Source organism: Passer domesticus, chromosome 6, assembly GCF_036417665.1.
Source record: "Passer domesticus isolate bPasDom1 chromosome 6, bPasDom1.hap1, whole genome shotgun sequence".
Classification (NCBI taxonomy): Eukaryota; Metazoa; Chordata; class Aves; order Passeriformes; family Passeridae; genus Passer; species Passer domesticus.
In genome coordinates, this window is record NC_087479.1 from 5,441,959 (window position 1) to 5,461,755 (window position 19,797).

The 19,797-nt window shown below is 47.6% G+C and overlaps 2 protein-coding genes across 4 annotated transcripts in view; one reads left to right on the top strand and one right to left on the bottom strand.

Annotated features, from left to right (window-relative positions):
* The window catches only part of MNAT1 (MNAT1 component of CDK activating kinase), a 118,177-nt gene extending 112,383 nt beyond the window's left edge, over positions 1-5,794 (bottom strand). For all 3 annotated transcript variants that reach the window (XM_064422959.1, XM_064422961.1, XM_064422960.1), the window contains exon 1: positions 5,638-5,794. In XM_064422959.1, the coding sequence (XP_064279029.1) occupies positions 5,638-5,726 (89 nt within the window). In that variant the 5' untranslated portion in view covers positions 5,727-5,794. The remainder of the gene's footprint in view (positions 1-5,637) is intronic.
* A 1,022-nt stretch (positions 5,795-6,816) lies between these two features.
* SIX4 (SIX homeobox 4) lies at positions 6,817-17,889 on the top strand. Its single transcript, XM_064422950.1, has 3 exons — positions 6,817-7,723; positions 9,072-9,760; positions 12,170-17,889. The coding sequence occupies exons 1-3, from the start codon at positions 6,897-6,899 to the stop codon at positions 12,964-12,966; spliced, it is 2,313 nt and encodes a 770-aa protein (XP_064279020.1). The 5' UTR covers positions 6,817-6,896; the 3' UTR covers positions 12,967-17,889.
* Positions 17,890-19,797: the final 1,908 nt, after the last annotated feature.

Consider the following 19,797-nt stretch of genomic DNA (forward strand, 5'->3'; position numbering starts at 1 on the left):
CAAAAAAACCAAACTGGCAGCAGCTGAAATTGAGCTTCCCAGCTTTCTGTGGAGGCTGCTCTGGTCCCTGAGCCCTTGGGTCCCAGAGATGTCAAGCTTGGAAAGGACACTTTGTCAAGACAGCACAGCAGCTGGCATTACACTGGGAAGAAGAGGAATTTCTTTGCTTTTGCTGGTCTGCAGAGACCCACATTTCCTCTCTCCACAAGCCAGGATGGCTCCCAGGTAGCTGGAAAACCAGGACTGACTCCTAAGGAAGAGCTTTACACACCAGTTTCCTTCCTGATCCCTATAAAAGGCAGTGGGATAACAAAGGTGCACCAGCAATCCCAATTAACTACCTTTTTTACCTAACATTTTTGTGTCTCCTTCTTGGAGACCATATGGTCCAAGTTTACAGGCAAGAATAAATCTCTTTACCCACTCCTGTTTGCAGTAACAACCTTAACGTTCTTTTAATGCAGGTTTGGGTGGATGCATTTCCTTTTCTCTTTATGTAAGTAAATCAGTGGGACATGCTTAACCTGCCTCCTAAAACTCAACACAGGCCATGAAATCCAAGCAGGCAGAATAAAAGATAATTCATGGTCTCAAGTGAAGCCAGGTGGATTACAACTCCATTGGCAAGCATGCACCCAGCATCTGCATGCTTAGAAAAGACTCTAGGAATTGTCTGAAAAACCAAAAATTGTCATGCATGCACAATGGATTTTGAATATAATTCTTGAGTGAACTTCTAAAAGAAAGCAAAGCCATCAGTGCACCTTAGAAACTAATGCATTACAGGACTTTAATCAAGCATTGCTCCATAATTAGACACACTTTTCCTTGCACAAAAGTTTTTTTTAAAGCCAAGTATCTGATGCCTTGAACCTCTGTTATACTTAAGAAAATAAACTTTAAAAGACATTCATTACTCTTGAACTAAGCATTTCCTTACTAAGTCCCATCCTAGAACAACTTTTAACTGCTAATTTATCATCCTCCCTCCCAGTGACAGGGAAGATTTATAGTGGAAAAGGCTTATTTAACATTACTCTGATGCCAAAAACACATGGTGCTACACTTTTGGTGATATTGGTCAAGAAGCAATAACCAAGGAAAACAAACTACTAAGAAATAACCCCCCAAAAAACCCACTCCCACAATGGTAAGGCTTGGCATGATTCTATTGGAATAAACTGCAGTGGGATCCCAACCTGAAGGTTGTTTATAAAAGACCAAATATCTGATTTCATCCTCTTGCAGCCACCTGCCTGTCCCTTATCTCCACTGCAGCACTGCTGTGCTTATCAGCACTGTGATCCCACTCTGCCAGGAGCACATTCCAGAGCCCCACTGCCCATTCCAAACCTGCAGCACTGGGAGAGAGCCACTGGGAGTTTTCCAAATGGGCTCAAGCCACTGACACGGGAAGAGATGCAAAGGATGAGGGAGGAGAAATGCTCCCTGCATGTGCTGCCAAAATCCAGAATCAATCTGATGGCAGGGTCAAGGTCACAGTGAGAAAAGAGATGGGAGGCCAGCACAGGGATTTTCACACATAGCCTCTACCTCAGATGAGATTTAAATGAGTGAAGTGAGGAAGAGGAGAAGAATGAACAGCCAAACCTCCAAAGCACAGGATTTCACAGCAAGAAGAACCTTCACTGTAACCATCTGTCAAAAAATAAAGAAAAAACAGGACATCTGTTGCCCAACAAGTTCTCAGATATTCTGAGGTGCTTTTTTAATATAAGAGGTGAGAAGAAAAAAAAGAGGGGGGGAAATAAACTATTACAAAAGAAATGGCTCTTCTAGTTTCATTCTAATCAGAGGGCAAGAACCACCTAAGAACATCCAAGTGGAAACAACCTGGCTGACAGAAGGCATAAGAAGACAACTCTCACAGTCCTTCAGAAGAGAACACAGTCACAAAATGAATAAAATGAACTCCTGATAAAACCACAAGCTTTCTGAAACCCAGACGAAAAAAGATCTGAAGCTTACTGACAAATCATCTCAGCCAAGTAAAGGTTCTTCAATATTTTAAATAATTCAAGGTATTTTGCAAAAGTGCAAATCACATCACTGGAAGTCACTTCATTAGATGAACAGCACAGTTGACAGAATAGGAAAGGTCAGGGCTTTAGGAAAGAAACTACCAGGAGGCAGCACTGAAGGAAAAATGAAAATATTCCTTCAGAATGCCTGCAATGCAAGAAAGCACAGCTGAAGCAGGAGCGCATTAACCCACTATTCAGTGAGAGGGAAAATCTCTAACAGATGATGCCAAAGCACTTGGGGCATTTTCTGCATCAATCTCCACTCAGTAAGATGGATTAGCTGGCTAATGTAACTCATAGCACAGCAGAAGGAGCAGGAGCCCAGGCTGGAACTGGGAAATGCATTACAGCAACTGCTCCAAAGCTCCCGAGCCAGCAAAGCCGCGGCTCTGAATTTTCCATGCAGATTTATCGGCACACTTCAAACAAAAAGCACCACAAAGGCAATGTGCTTCTGCAGACAGCTTAATGAGCCTCCATAAACCCATGGACGTGTAGTCCATAAACCTGTGCACTACATCCAGGGGTTTCAGCATTAGGAGTATTTCAAGGTTTTCAAACCTGGTAGATGTAATAATTACCCTTTGAAAACTGACAAGAGAAGTTTTGGATCATCTCTGCTCTCTGCATTAAGCTCCAACAACCTAAAGAAGGACTAAAGCACCTGCCTTTAAAGAGCAGGAAACAAGTACACAGGAAAACAGACCAGAGTCAGGCTTACTAGATCCTGGGAAGATGCCAAAATAATCTGAGGAAAAGCCTATCTCCTGCACACGTCAGATAACAAAACTGAGGAGATTCAACACACAGTTTCTTAGAAACAAATTGTATCAAAGGAATATAATTCCCTCCAATGACACGGTAACAATATAGGTGGTGAAACAGCAACTACAGGCAATGTAGTTTTGGTTTAACTGGACTTTTGACACTCTTAAACTGACAGCCATACAACCTAAACAAAAGCAGAACATACTGAAGCACTCAGAGATGATTACAAACCCACACCCAGAGATAAGCTATCATTATTTCAGTCTGAGAGAAAATTGGTAGCAAGCCCATTCACATGGCTTTAATCTTCTCACATTCTCCAGCGTTACAGAAAGTAACCAGGGGAAGAGGGGTTTTAGCAATGAACTTACTGCAGGCAACTTCATATTTTGCTCTGCCTCACTTGGATTTCTTATGGTGACAAGCAACAATTTCCAATCTCTTCCAGACATTCTGTCCACAAACTACACATTGAAAAATATCAGGATGTTAACAGAGAATAATCCCAGTTTCAAACAACTTGGATGAAGGGTCTCAGAATCCACAGTCACTTGAAGCAAATAAAAGTCACCTGAAGTAACAAATTGTTTAACAGAGCAAAAAGGTAATAACAATAATCACCTGTACAACACAACATGGAAAGCAAGCTTGAATTCTGTTCTGTCCACAGATATGCTGAGTGGTAAAGTGCTAAAGAATCTGAGACTTATGTTTAACATAAACCAAATGTATCACTGCAAAAAAACTAAATACATCAAGAGTCATCAGCCTGCCTGGATGAAATGCAGGCAGGAAAAGAATGAAAAAGAACACAAAATGAAAAGAACACAAAATCATTTTGACTCTGGCTGTTGCACTAATGACTCAGATGGAACACCATGTCCAGCTTCAATAAAATGCAAACCAAGTGGAAAAGGCCTAACAAGATCCAGTGAGAATAACTCCCAAAGTGTAACCAAAAAAAAAAAAAAAGACATTAAAAATCACTGAAGAGAAGAGACTGAAGCAATGGGATTTCTTCAGAGTGAAAAACACCAAAGAGAAAGCCCTCAAAGTTTTCCAGACATTCCTACAAAAGAGAAGTAATAAAGAGTTCACAAATGTAAAAAATTCATGGTAGAGTTCTTAAGTGCTTCAATTATAGCAAAGAAATTTAGATTGGAAATTAGGAGTAGCATTTTCAATGGTAACAACTGCAAAATATCAAAATACATTGACTAAGGATAGATCTCCATTGGAAACTTATGTTAGCTCATTAAACATCCCTTCCTTGTGAATGAAATATGATGAATTTATGAGAACAAGTCAATTACCTCCTTCCATTCACAGGTGGGTCATCTGAGCTTGTAGATGAGCTACTGTGAAAATTTATTAACCATTACTACAAAACAACTTCCAGCATGAAGGCCTTGTAACCCTGTATGGAAACAATAAGAGATATACAACCCTGAGGGAGCTCCTGGAAGGAAAACACAGAGGAAAAGTGTTCCTTACTTGAACCACATTGAGATGGAGAGTCCTTAATTACAACAGGAACAAACCCAGAGGTGCAAACAACAAGAGCTGGGGTGCAGAAACAAGAAGCAAGACAAGAACATCAACCCCAAACACGGTGCCAGCAACTGCACCCAGTAAAGCTGGAAACACCATCTCGAGCAAAACTCAGCTACAAAAAAAAAAAACAAAACAACTGAGAAGCAAAGCAGGAGAGCAAAGTGAGACATGCTGTCCTCTGCTGGAGGCGGCTCTGGAGGAGCCTGAAAGCACATCGGGACCACTTTGATCATCCCTTTGATCCCTGGGGAATGCAGGATCCATCGCTTTAAAGCCGTGCAGCTCTGCCCGAGCGCGGCTGCTGCCTCCCGAGCTCCAGCACTGCTGTCACCAAAGGGACCCTGCCGAGGCCACCACCACACCTCCATGGCACGAGAAGAGAACGGGAGCAGGGAACAGAACGAAAAGTAAACCTTTTTTCCTCATACAACAAGATAAATCCTTCCTTCATCCTGCTCGCTTACAGCAATGTACCGAGGCAAGCAAAAGCTCCCAGGCTGCATTTTTTCAATGTCGCTCACACGTGGTTTAAAAACATACACATCACAGGAAAGATGACGAGACAAAAATAAAAAAAAAAAATATAGAAAGGGCTGCTGCTGCAGTACTGGACTTGTATGGGGTACATCCAGAAAGAATTTAGAGTACAGCCTTTCAAACTCCCACACTAACTAGGGATGAGCTCCAGATCTGAAAGGGAATGGGTTCAGGCTATTTGTGACTTAAATCAGCAGGACTTATCTGTGACAAAAACAGCAACAGCCAGCGCTGGGTACTATACAAGGGCTGAGTTTTGGGAGGAAAGGGAAAAAAGTAATGACTGTTATTGGAGGAAAAAAAAAAAAAAGAAGAAGAAAAATAATGAGTTCAGACTACCATCAGTACAGGTTCGCAAGAGGATTTCCCAACATTTAAACCAGCACCAAACCTCCAGCAAAGCACTCTTCATTCAGCGGAACTGACACATTAAAATAACACAACAAAACACCTTTTTTTTTTTCCTTTACTCGAGCACAGTTTTAAACAACAAACGTTTAACTCTACGGGAAACGCATTTTTCCCTTGGCACGCCGAAGCGCGGCGGCGCTGCGGGACGGGAGCGCGTCCCGCGGGTTCCTCGCGGGAATTTCACCGCACAGCCGGCACCGAGGGCGCTCACACCCACACCGGGCTGGGACGGGCCCGGACCGGCCGGGGCAGCGACCCCTTCCCCGGGCCCCGCCGGGGCTCCGCACCGCGCCCGCTCCCCCCGGGGCCCGGCGCCACTCACAGCGTGTGCCCGCAGACGTTGACCATCAGCTTCAGCGAGGGGTTGCGGTACTTGGTGGTCTTGCACCGCGGGCAGCCCAAGTCGTCCATGGCCGCCCGCCTCGCTCCGCCCGCCGCGCCTTCCGCCTTCCGGTGCCGCCGGCAAACGGCGCCGCCGCCGCCCCGCGCCGCCCCGCGCGTTCCGCGCGCGCCCCGGCCCGAAGAGCCCCGGCCCCGGCGGGGCTGCCCGCGGCCCGGAGCGCCGCTGTGGCACGGGCAGACCGGGCACGCCTGCCCGTGGGTGACCACGAGGAGCCACAGAATCAGTCACTTCGGGAAAGACCACAGCGTGTCAGGCAGACCACGGCACTGAGTGCCACGTCCAGTGTACCCTTAAACGCCTCCAGGGATGGTAACTCCACCGCCTCCCTGGACAGCCCGATGTTTAATCACTCTTTAATTCCAACGAGTGTCCAACCTAAAGCTCCGCTGGCGCAGCCTGAGACTCTGTCCTCCCGTCCTGTCGCTGGTAGCCGGGAGAGCCGGACCCTCCCCCGGCTTCATCCTCCTTTCGGAGTCATAGAAGTGATAAAGTCACCACCGAGCCTCCTTTCCTCCAGGGGAAACACCCCCAGCTCCCTCAAGCGCTCCCCTTAGGACTCGTGCTCCAGCCCCTTCCCAGCTCCGCTGCCCTTCTCTGGACTCGCTCCAGCACTTCAGTGACTTTCTTGAAGTGAGGGGCCCAGAAGCGGACACAGCAAACCCCGCTCAGCCCCAGCCATGACGGCAGGCAGCACCGGGAGCGCTTTAACCCTTCCCCTTCCAGGGAATTCCGCAGGTGCCGGAGCCGCCGCTCCCCGGGGGCTCCAGGTGGAGACGGGAGTGGGGGGGGCAGCGGAGAGAGGAGCGCGGCCGCTTGATTGACGGTTGCCGTGGAGACGCCGTAGCCCCGCCCCCCCGGCGCGGCGCGGCCAATGGGCGGGCGCGGCCGGGGCAGCGGTGGGCGGGGCCACATAGTCTTGCGGCGGGTGCGGGAGCGGCGGCGGGGGGAGCGGCGGAGCGCGGCCGGGATACAGCAGCGATCCCGGATGGTCACCGCGGGGCCGGGGGAAACCTGATCGGCTGGAGCAGGAGGAGGAGGAGGAGAGAGATAGCAAGGGGGGAGAGGAGGAGAAGGGAACGTGGGTGGGTGGGGGGGGGGGAGGGAGGAAGGAAAAAAAGAAGACCCACAAGAAAAAAAAAAAGAAAAAGAAAAAAAAAAAAAGGAAAGCAAAGCGAAACATGTCTTCTGCCTCCCCCGCCGCGGACGACATCGTGATCGCGGTAGAGATCAAGGAGGAAAATGTGATGGAAATGCTCTCCGAAGCCCCCGAGGGGCCCGCGCCGCCGCCCCCTCCCGCCGCTGCCCCGTTCCCCATGGAGCATGCCGGCTCCGCTGCCGCCGGCGAGGAGGGAGCCGCGGAACAGGTACTGCTCCATACGGAACTCCTGGCCAGGAACCACCACGCTGCCTCCTCTCCCTCCTCTTCATCCTCCTCCTCCTCCTCCTCGCAGACCCCCTTGGCTTTCTCCCCGGACCACGTCGCCTGCGTGTGCGAGGCGCTGCAGCAAGGTGGGAACCTGGACCGCCTGGCCAGGTTCCTGTGGTCTTTGCCCCCGAGCGATCTGCTACGTGGCAACGAGAGCCTGATGAAAGCCCGGGCGCTGGTGGCTTTTCACCAGGGCATCTACGCCGAGCTCTACAGCATCCTGGAGAGCCACAACTTCGACTCCTCCAACCACCCGCTGCTGCAGGAGCTCTGGTACAAAGCTCGCTACACCGAGGCGGAGCGAGCCCGGGGCAGACCCTTGGGGGCGGTGGACAAGTACAGGTTGCGGAGGAAATACCCCCTGCCCAGGACCATCTGGGACGGCGAGGAGACGGTCTACTGCTTCAAGGAGAAGTCCCGCAACGCGCTGAAGGAGCTCTACAAGCAGAACCGATACCCCTCGCCCGCCGAGAAGCGCAACCTGGCCAAGATCACCGGGCTGTCCCTCACCCAGGTCAGCAACTGGTTCAAGAACCGCAGGCAGCGGGACCGCAACCCTTCCGAGACCCAGTCCAAAAGGTGAGGGAAAACTTTTCCTCCCCGCCCCCTCTCCCGCCTGCCTTTCCCTCTCCCGGCTCTTTCTTCCCTTGCAAACATGGCGCTTACCTTCGGTGCGCCTCGTCCTCCCCTCCTTCCTCCTCCCCGCTCCCTCGTTCCCAACACACCCACCCGGCCCGGGCGTGCGAGGCGGCGCGGGGAAACTTCCCGGACCCGCCGCCCCGCGCTCCCGGGAGAGCTCCCGGCGCGGGGGAGCCGCGGGGCGGGCTCCCGGGAGGGGACGGCACGGGGGTGTCTGTTCCCCCCGCTCCTTGTTTTTATTCAATTGTCGCGCCTGACAGAGTTAATCATTGACGGCCGGAGGACGCGCGGGGTCCCGGCGCTCCCTCTGTTTTGAAACCTGACTCGGGAGCGGGCCGGGCTCGGGTTTCAGCGGGGGAGCGGGGCCGGTTCCCGGGGCTCCCGGCTCTCCGGAGCGGGGCGGGAGAGCGGCCCCGGCCCCGCTCCGCCCGCGGCTCGGGCTCGGCTCCCCCCGCCCCGCGGCGGGGCGCGGGCAGGTGGAGGTGACCTCCCCGCTCCCGCCCCCCGCCTTCCTCCGGGAAGGGACGGGAAGGGGGGAGAGAGCGCGGGGAGGAGGGGGGGGAGGAAGGGAGCGGGGAGAGGGAAGGAGGGAAAGCGGCCGGCGGAGGGGGCCCCAAGGCATTTCTCAAGCAAGGGCGCGATTGTGCCGCCGCGGCCCCTCTCCGCGGGACACATCAAAGGGCGAGGGGGGAGGGAGGGGAGGGCGACCGAAAAATGCAGCCGAGGGCGGACCAGTCAGCGAAAAAACCCGGCGCAGCCCCGGGCGGAGGCACAAAGGCCGCCCCCCGTCTCTCCGTCCCTCCCCCGGCTCGGCCGGAGGTGCCTCCGCCGGCACCGGGGGCAGCGCGGGCCGGGCTCTCGCCCTTCCCCCGGGCCGGGGGCGCAGGCTGAGCCCGGGGTCCGGCGGCGCTTCCCGGCCTTGCCTCACCTCCCAGCGCTGTGCCAAATGGCCGCGGCCGCTCTCGCACGTGTGGGCACCGCGGGCCGGCGGAGGGGGGCCCGGGCAGCCCCCTTCGCTCGCCGGGGTGGAGGAATTTATTTACAACTCCATAACCCAGTCTGTAAAGTTCCTCCTTTGGCGAGTGTTTGGTTTGATGTGTTCTATTCTAAGAAACCTCCTCCCTGGGCTTAAATATCAGTTTGAAGTGCCTCGTAAAGGCAAAGCACTGAAAAAAAAATTGTTCGTGGAAGCTCCCACATACTTGTGTGAAAGCAAGAAGTCCCCCTTGGTGCAGGGATCCTGGTACGCCGTGGTAATGCAATGTCATCTCTCCATCTTCCCCCACAGCGAGTCAGATGGCAACCCTAGCACGGAAGATGAATCCAGTAAGGGGCGGGAGGATTTATCTCCCCATCCCCTCTCCAGCTCGTCCGACGGCGTTACCAGCCTCAGCCTTCCCGGCCACATGGAGCCTGTCTACATGCAGCAGCTTGGAAACACTAAAATAGCCTTGAGCTCCTCCGGTGTCCTGTTGAATGGGAACCTCATGCCTGCCAGTACCTCTCCTGTCTTCCTCAATGGTAGCTCGTTTCTTCAGGGACCCAACAGCGTCATACTCAATGGACTCAGCGTGGGCACTTCACAGACTGTTACCTTAAATTCGCCCAAAACTGCGGCGAGTGTTGTGAGCAACGGGGTGTCCATCACTGACATACTGTCCTCGTCGTCCTCAGAAGATGTTAAAGACTTCAAACTCCTTCAGGCTTCGGTCCCCAATGCCACAGCAGCCTTCAGCCCTAGCAACATCCCGGTCACTTTCCCAGGATTGATACCGAGCTCGGAGGTGAAAAGGGAAGGCGTAGAAACTGCTGCTTCCCAGGATGGAGGCTCCGTAGTTACTTTTACTGCTCCTGTCCAAATAAACCAGTATGGCATTGTCCAGATCCCCAATTCAGGAACAAATGGCCAGCTGCTGAACGGAAGCATTGGTTTTTCTTCTCTGCAGCTGCCTCCAGTTTCTGTGGCAGCTACACAAGGTAAAAGCTTTGCCTCTTGCAGTAAGAGGTATGAGAAAAAGTTGGAATCAGGCACGCTTAGCATTTCAGAAGCTGTGGTCTGTTTCTTCCGAGGTATCAACATAGTATCTCAGCCGTGGCCACACTCAGAACATCAAATAATACTGTTTGCCTTCCTTTATAGTGGTTTATGCTCCTGGGCAGACTGTCAGATGAAGCTGAGCTGCTCTGTTAGGAGCATGGAAGGAGGTCTGGTAATTTACACCCCTTTCATCTCATGCTGTTGACAGAAGTCTGTGATAGGAGTCTTCACAAATATCTGTAAATTTTACATGTTTCAGTAATTCAAAATATTCCCCATTTGCCACTGAATTCTTTTAATGAGAAGGTTCATAAAAATGAAAATTATGACAGCTGGAAATTGTTACCGTTGTTGTTCTTGTGGTGGTTGTTTTTTTTTTTTGTTTTCTTAATGAAGGCATTTCACAAAAATACATTTTGAATTACTGTAGACACAACAAGACTGAGCAGTTGCTTGTACATTTTCTGTTCCATAATTAAGAAAGATTAAACTTGAGGGAAACAATAGAAGTAAGCACTAGCTCGTAGATATAAAATGTGAGGCTCTTTGGATAAAATTGCCTTCAGTCCAAGGGAAATATGTCATCACAGGTTCATGTGCCAAGTGTGCAGGCTCCTCCCCAAGTTTGCTTTAGAGTTGGTCTTAGCATACCATAGTCTGAATCTTGCAGCTGGCCAGGAAGAATCCCAGGGAGCACAAACCTAGTTCTGGATCCCTTTTTTGAAGCAGATCTGTTAAAAAGCACAGTTGAACATCTTTGGTACTCACTGGCCACTTTATCTTTGATTACGAAGATGATTAAACTGGAATGATTCTCTCTGGTTTCAGGGGCTGTGAATACTATAGTGAAAGTCAAATGTGCTGGTGTGCTACTTTGGATTTAATGTGTGTAGGGTGTGAATTGTTCTTGCTGAAGCACAGGGAGAAACACTGAAGCTGTGCAACCACATTTCAAATGGGTGTACAATTATAAGGTCCTAAAATGTGGCACTCACAGGCACTGGAAGTTACAGGCACATAGTTTAAGCAAGATTAAAGAGAGAAGACAGTCTGAATGCCACCTGTAATTACTAAAGCCACTTAATCCACATGCTCCAAGGCATAAACTCACAGCCAGCAAAGGTGAGAAAGAAAGTTCTGTCCTTTTAATTACTGTAGGATATTGTGTTTGAAAGTCCTAAGATTTGTAATAAGCTCTTCTCTGACCATGTTTTCCTTTGTTAAAAATACTGACTGCCCACTGGAGAGTGATCCACCATATCTTTGGTGCAGAGAAAAGTTCTGGTTGTCTTGGATGGATAGCTGGCTCCCTATTCCAAGTGAAGCGTGCTGCAGGCTATTTCAAGTAAGCCAGTAAATAATACTGACAGGTAACTTCAAGTTACCTGGCTTTGTTATTCTAGCTTACCCATGTGCATAACATCTTCCAAAAATATATCATAATTGATTAACTGAAATTAATAGGGAACTAAATTTCTCACATGGGGAATATTTCATCTTCTGTGCTGTTCTAAAATATTCAGCTGTGTCCAACTGTAATCTCTTATAATTAAACTGCTTTTGAGAAAGAGAGGTGTTCCAAGTGGGACTCAGTCCCAAGAGCCAGTATTTCTTATTTTAGGAATTACCTTAATGACAACTGACATGGCAAGTCCAGTGAAAACAGCTTCAGGTCATCTCTGGCCACCTCTCCTTGCTTTGGCTCACTGCAGCATCACACGAGCAGTGCCATGGCTTCCAGCAAGGGCAGGCAGTGCTGGGTGACTTTTCACAGCGTGCTGGATGTGGTAGGATTAGGATTTTAGAAAAACATGATAAAGCAAGATTATAGAGCTGAGTGCTTGAGGATTGCCGAGTTAGACCAATAGAAATTACCAGTTTTTTGTGTTTTCTGTGAGGGTTGGCTCGGGCAGGTTCTCCCCAGCAGCAGTGGATTTCATGTGACGTGTCTCCAGTTCCCACACACAAGCTGTAGTCTGTCACTGAACTATCTTTAATAGCTTTTCATGCTTCTATTCTTAGATGGAAATTGAGTGGTGGCAACCAGTGAAGGCCAAAGCACATTCATTTTAGTCACATGGCTGGGGACTGTTTGCTCCTTAATGAGAGTCTGAAAGATACCTAATCTAATATATCAGAAACTTCTCTTTTTTTAACTTTCTAGAAGCAACTTCTGTTAACAGCATTGATTTCTTTACACCAAGTTTTCTCTCACCTGCTACAAAAGTTGCTTTTCAGCATTGCATGAAATATTAGTGTATGTGTATACTGCAAAGGTAAAAAAGACCAGGACTGCATAACTCTCTGCCAGCAGTAATCTCTGTTTTCTTTTGCTTCCCTTCCCCTAGGTAACGTTTCAGCAAACCCCAGCACATCTGATGGAGGAACTTTTACGACTGAATCTTCAACAGTGCAGCAAGGAAAGGTTTTCTTCAGCCCCCTCACTCCGAGTGCAGTGGTTTATACAGTTCCCAATTCGGGCCAGGCAGTAGGATCTGTCAAGCAAGAAGGACTGGAAAGAAGCCTGGTGTTTTCTCAGTTGATGCCAGTCAGTCAGAACACTCAACTGAACGTCAACATGTCTTCTGAAAATATATCCAGTGCAGGGCTCCAGTCCCTGGCCTCCTCCTTAGTGAATGTAACACCCTCGCATAATTTTTCCCTCACACCACCAACTCTTTTAAATGCTGCAGAACTGAGCTCTGGTATCTCGGAGAGCCAGGCCATGTCCTCACCCGTGACCAGTACCTCTACAGTGATATCTATCAGCAACACTAACTATGCAACCCTTCAGAACTGTCCCCTCATCACCAGTCAGGATCTGTTGTCCATTTCCACAGCGCAGCCCGTGCTTGGAGAAATCGTTTCCACAAGTGGAGACCGTGTCAGCCACCCCCCTGCACAGGTGCACCAGGATTTTGGCAGGGAGCACAGGTTGGTTCTGCAAGCCGTACCTGATGTCAAAGAGAATTTCTTACCCAATTCTGAGAGTAAGTCAACTGGCAATTTAATGATGCTGGATTCCAAATCCAAGTATGTCATGAGTAACATGGTTGACACGGTGTGTGAAGAACTGGAAACGGACAAAAAAGAACTTGCCAAACTGCAGACAGTTCAGATGGATGAAGTTATGCAAGACTTGTAACTTCTTTCTTTTCTTGCTTTCTGTTTTAATAGATAAGTCTCCTGTTGAGGCCCTAACAAACACCTAGTGGAGTGTTTGTGGGGTTTTTTTGTTTGGTGGGCTTTTTTTCATTTAAAGAAACCAGAAGAACATTTAAGTGGTCTGAATCAATGTACAGAGGAATCTTCAGCAATGGAATTAGGTTACCACACTTGGTTTGCATGCAGTATTCTCTTTTAAGCAGATTAAAGGAGAAAGGAAATGGCCAGGGCAAGTACTGAGGAATGGGTACAGGTTTGGCTACCAGATACTACCCTGAAAATTTAACTAGACTCTCCATAGTACAACATACTCTTAACAGTAAGTATACACTCCTAGCTTCATATGGAAAACAAAAATCTCACTCCAGAATGGTAGAAGCAATGCAGACTTTTTTTTCTGTTTACTTCCAGTCCATGGGCATTGAGAGATTTCTAAGGAACTCTAGACGATACCTCTCTGGCTACTTTTATGTTGTTTGAGGTTAAGAAACAAAACAAAATCATAATATTGTTACTGGTATGTTTGCTATTTTTTCCAGCAGACTTGCATTTAAACCAAAAGTCTCACATCAATCATGTACAGGTTTCTAAATGCTACAGCTAGCATTTTGTCAGTGCACCAGAAAAAGCATCGTTTGAAACTCTAATTATGCAATTCAGAAGCTTTCTATCCAGTATGAATGTAAATATTGTTTCAGTTCTTATAAAGGAGACTTTTTTTTTAATTAGTACAATGGATTTTATTTATGGTTTATGTTCCCTTTCACTTTAGACACAATGCATTGAAAAGGAAAACGTTTTCTGGCTGTTTAATTTATTTTATTGTTTGAGCAGGAAGTAAGCGTAGTTTTTTTCTGACAAGGTTTTACTTTTTTGTAGTTTTTTTCAAGCAATAGACTGTAAAAGTAAAATGTTAATCACACTGAAACTAGAAAATTAATTCCCAGTCTCACAAACCCAGGAGGTCACTGTTTCTACCCCCTCTGTCTTTGTGTTCAGGGTTTTTTTTTTGTTTGTTTTGTTAGTAATTTGCAATTTAGTTGAACCCTTTTGTGTATTTTTTACAGAATTCCACGTGCCTTTCTTCCTAGTGGCCTTATCTTTGTTACTAAAGCACAGTGGCAGGAGGAATGAAAACACTGATTTGCAAATATCCGTCCTCAGGGCCAAATCCTGATGCCTTACTTCTGCAAGTAGACCCTCTGACCTGGGTGCCCCTGCTTGCACGAGTAAGAAGAGGTTTTGAGAGTCTTCTGGACCTGCTGGGTGACATTTCCTGGCAGTGCAGAGAGCCAAGCATGGCTCCTTCTGCCCCACGTCAGCAGGACAGGAGGGGTCTGCAGAGGAACCACGGGGTTGTGCCGAGGGGAAGCTCTTGGCTCCGTGGGATGAGCAGGAAAGGTTGGATGGGCAGGCCAAGGAAGGGAACCCCAGGTTTGCACATTGGCCAAACAGCCCGTGTGGGAGGGCTTCAGCTGAGTGTGTATTTATAAATATCCTCCCAGGAGAAGCAGCCTGTGGTGGGATCTGCAGCAGCCATGGTCCCTGCCTGGCTGGGGATGGGTGTCCACACCTTTCTCCCTGGGCAGGAGCAGGTTGGAGCAGATCGTAACCTTTCCTCCAGAGGAGTTTTTGTAGCATGGAAAAGCACATCCTTATAGCTTTAAAATAATGACAAGAATTCAGATGTACAAAAGTGACGCGCCGTTAATGCTGGTGGGTTTGGTTTTGTTATATTTTATCCTAATGTGAATATATACAGTAACTAAAGCATGTGTTCATCCTCATCAGGGGCCTTTGGAAGGCAATGGGAAATGTTTTCATGAGCTTCTGTGGGCTCTGAAGCAGGCTCAGGACAGAACAAGATCACTTGTAGAGGACAAAAGAAAAATGGAAAGGAAAGATAATTAAAGTGGCCTATCCCAGTGTGTTTGTCTTGGTTATAACTGGTTCCCTGGAAAGCTTTTGGGGAATGAAGGTTTTTTTGTGCGCCGTGAGCATGGCATTGGCATTCTCGTTGTGGTTTTGCACTATATTGCATATTTTGCAAGGTTTTCTGTGGAACCTTGAGGCTGAGCTCTGTCAGTGAGTGCTGGAGTCCATGCTGTGAGCCAGGGCTGCAGGGAAAAGGGCAGGAGAAGGGAAGAAGGAGCGTGCAAGGGGAGCACTTGCAGCTGCACGGAGCCGCTGACGCTCTGCAGGCAGGGGCTGCCCATCAGCAGTTGGCTGTCCCCACGTGCTCCCAGGCAAACAGGGTGTTTGAGGCAAGTGCTCTAAAGCAGAGATTATCACAAGCAGGACATGGAGCTGTATGTTCCCCTGGCACAACTTTCCCTGACGTTCCCGGGAGCTCCGCGTGAGCAGGGAATCGGATAGTCCAGAGTTCTCCTAACCACTCTGCTTGTTTATCTGTTTGCTGGGCCCCAGCATGAGCAATCTGTTTCCCACCTCTTCTTCACCCATGTAACTAAGATGGTGATGACAGTAGCTGTATATGCTTTGCATGAAATCACTCAGCCATTTGGAAAATTAGAAATACCCCGTATCGCTGTCATTTTAATGGAGAATGTGTACTTGGCTCTGAAGGAGTTGGTGGTGGATTAACATTTGGTCTGTGAAGCTCAGACTATATTTGGAGGCAAGCTAGGGAATATTTCAGAGCAGTTGTTGGTGTGATCATCTCTCATAATTGAAGAGACTGTGGTGTTACAACAGTACCTGTTACTTTATTTTTAATTTTTCCTTCTTTGCATTTGTTGTGTTACTGAGGCTCTGAATTCCTTGGCTTTGCAGCACAGTTGATGTGGAAAACTGTGTATGTTGTTACAGTGGCACGTTTCTTGGAGTGTCTGGTACTTCTGATAGGAGAGTTCCCACTCTTCAGTGGGAGTGGAGGATGTACATAAAAGCAGTGTTTTGGGACAAAGTGAGATTGATCTATTCTAGTCTTCCAGATATCGAGTAACTTCCTATTATCTTTTACTCTTTCTTTCTTTCTCCCATTGAAAATAAGTGTCATTCCCTCCAGATAACGTAGTTATAACCTCATGTTTTCTGCAGGTACATATGCACAATATAAAGACTCATTGCACGGTACAGTGTGTTTAAAATAGAAATTTAAATAAGTAGTTTTATTCCTTACAAGGGTAAGTTTTTATTTTGTGGCCCTCAGGCAGGCAGGCTCACTGCTCTCAATAGACAGTACTCAAAGCCCCAAAAAGTGTCCAGGGCCAGATCTTTGGCTGCTGTAAATAAGGCATTGCTCCACTGATTCCCAAACCAAGGATTTTTACGTGGTGTTTAGGGGATTTGGATGCTGGTCTCCCACACATGGGGAGGCAGTGAGTGTCCAAGCCCCACAGACAGCCCTTATTATCACATTTAAATGGAAGGTATGTCTACCTGGCATACACGTTCCTTCTCTTCCCTCCCTCTCTGTTATGGATGAGAGCAAAGGATCATTTCAACTTCACATATGTTTGTAACTTCTAAGTCCACTGGAAATCTTACAGAAAACATTGCCAAATTCTACTGCTTTACTAGTCCCAGACTCAGCTTTGAAAAATATGCCTAAGGAAATTCTTAAAAAGCACGATGTTAAAAAACCCTCTCTTCTTTACTACTTTGGATTAAAGCTGCCTCTGTTTCACCCAGAGTTTTGCAGAAAACATGATGAATTGAATGCTCTGTGTGGACTATTTGCAGCATTATCCCTGTGGTCTTACCTGCAAGGACATTTCAGCAATGTAAATCACAGACATCCATTGGCCAGGTCCTCAGCTGGGCTAAACTAGCACATTTCCATTGACTTTAATGTCCTTTTTTGCCAGCTGGGAATACGGTCCATTCATTTCACTGGTGTTAGGTCAGGGATGGATTTGGCCCAGTACACAGTGGCAGCACAAACCAGAGCACAAGGCTGGCACTTGGGTAGAACCAAACAGTCACAGTCTATCAAAGCATATACCTCTTCCCATTTACTGCTTTCCCCTACCTGTGGATTCAGGAAGACTCTTTCAGAAAGTGGCTTCACCCAGAGGTGAGGCTGGAACTGTCATTACTGCTCTCAGTCTGAGACTGATGACAATAATGGGCAAGTTCTGACTTCAAATCATGTAAAATCACCTCAGTCATGAGTTTCAGTTCAATAAATCAGGGTGGAATTTGGCCCTGTGTGCACAGGAGCTTTTCATGAGCACAGATGTCCAGTGTCTGTGCACTTTCCTTAGCAAGGGCAGATGAACAAGAGGGTGCATCCCTCCAGTATCATGTGAGGTATGTGTGCAGGGCTCTGGGACATGAACTCCCCAGTGCTTGTGGTCGAGAAGAATGTCAAATCATGGAAAAGAATAGTAATTTTATAATTCTGAAAACAAAAATAATGGTATTTTTAAAAGCAAGGATGCCTGAAGTCTTCCTGTATCTCCTAGCTGTTATTATCTTGAAGGATATTTTATACCTTAGTTGTATGTTTCATATAATTTAAAACTTGCTTCTTAAATTTCTGAACTCAAGGAGGGGGTGAATCTTCTGGCTTTCAGGATTCACATTCAGAGGATGTTTGTTCTTTTGCTGCATGTACTGTTTGTCCAGAACTAACCAGTTATTTCTCCAATGTGGGTTTTATTGTGCCTTACAACAAATATTAAATTTAAGCGGAATGTACGCGTTAGAGGAGGGAATAATCAAGAAGACTTTACTGCACTGTTAGGTGATGCTGCCCCAGAGTGTATCATCAAACATATCTGTGCTTAATTACCCAACCAAAGAGATCTAAAGTATGTATGTTTGTTGTACTGTAATAGGGGTTTGTGCCTGGACAATTAAGTGTTTTATTTGTATTCTGAGATGATGTGAACTTATTTTTCTAAACACTATACTGAATAAACTTTATATTTATACACATCTTGTGTAAATATTTCTGTTTGGTTGTCATGTGAGAGCTTTGAATTTTCAGTTGGAAAAGCAATCTGAAGTAGAAACTTGGCTTCTAATGACTCATCATGAAAGGTGATGGCAACCAGGAGTGCCTGTGCTTGCCAGGGATTTGATCTGCACCCTATTTAAGCAAGAATGAGACTTTCTGTTGACTTGAGGGGGTTTTGTTGGAATTCTAAAATACTAAATTAAAAAACATAAATCTTATACTTCATATTGAACCTATTTGTGTCTCGAACTGAATTTATACTGTAATTAGTTAAATACTATTAAAATCTACTTCCACCTGCTAGTTAGGGCTAGTCAGTATTTACTTGTGGTTCCCATGACATTGCCATGTGTTCTGTGTCAGGGGCTTTTTTTGGGTAGGTGTACTCCTATTTGCTAAATTCCCGTTTGTTGAAATTTTTCTTCAAAATGTTTCACATAGTGTCAGACTTGCTTTTGGCAGCCTTTTGAGAACAGCTTGAAATGTTATGTTCCTCTGATATTAAAGGATTTAAACACATTACCATATTACTTCAGATCTGTGTTCCAAGTACCAGCATTGCCTGGTTACGACTTTGATGCCAAAATGAATGACAGTAAATCCAAACAGACTAATCTGTGCAGGTGAAATAGTTTCCCTCACTGAAGCTGTATACATTAGACATAATTAATAGCCTGCACATGCCAGCAGGAAAACACCCTTCCATCCCTTTAAACTGTGTTTAGGCCAGAGGAAGCAAGGTGAGGTCGGGGAGATTTTTTGTTTGTTTTTAATAGATACGGTTAAAAACCATGAAATTCATTATTTTCTTCCTCACTAAGACATTACCTTGGTGTTTGCCACCATTCCTCCACCTGTCCCATGGATCACAGCCTCATCCTGCTCTCTCCTCGCAGGGAGTCCCCTCCCAGCCCGGGGAGCATCTCCCTCTTTTCTCGAGGCTGATCCAACTGTGCAGCTGCTGAAGTAAATAATCCAGTTACCCGGGAGCAGCCCTAAGCCAGAGCCAGTTGCCTCGTTGCCCAATTCCTGTTTCCTTCCCAGAAGCGGGCGCTTGGCTCAGTCGTGCTCGCGGCGCTCCCTTTGCCTGAGCAGAGCTGGGATGGGATTTTCCTGCCTGCACAGACCAAACCCCAAACTGGTCCCCGGGCAGCAGCTCTGGCCCGGCTTTGGTTGCAGCAGGAGCTGAGGATTTAAAGCCATCCTTCCACCTGGCTGGGAGCAGCTTCTCTCAGTTTGGGAAGGATGCTGAGATGCTTGATTGTGTTCAGAGGAGGGCAACAAGGCTGGTGAGGGGCTGGGAACACAAACCCTGTGAGGAACGTTTGAAGGGGCTGGGGTTGTTTGGCCTGGAGAAGAGGAGGCTCAGAGGTGACCTTACTGCTCTCTACACCTTCCTGAAGGGAGACTGCAGACAGGTGGGGTCAGTCTCTTCCACCGGGCAGCACTGACAGAACCAGAGGACACAGTCTCAGCCACGTCAGGGAAGGTATAGGTTGGATATTAAGACAAAAAAATTCACCAAAATAATAATAAAGCACTGGAATGCTCTTCCCAGGGAGGTGGTAAAATCACCATCTCTGGATGTATTTAAAAAGGCTGGACATGGCACTTGGTGCTATAGTCTAGCTGAGGTGTGAGGGCATAGGTAGGATGATCTTAGAGGTCTCTTCCAACTTCGCGATTCTGTTTCTGCCTCACCATGCGGGCAGGGAAGGAGCTCCAGGACCCCCACTGCCAGGCTGGCTGCATCCCATGCCCCGGGAAGGGATTTGTGGCTGTGCAGCCCCCACAGGGGCTCGGGATGAAGCGCAGGGGTTTGGGAGCAAGCGAGAAGAGGAAGGTCTCGGCAGCGTATGCAAATGTCCAAATTCTCGCCGAGCA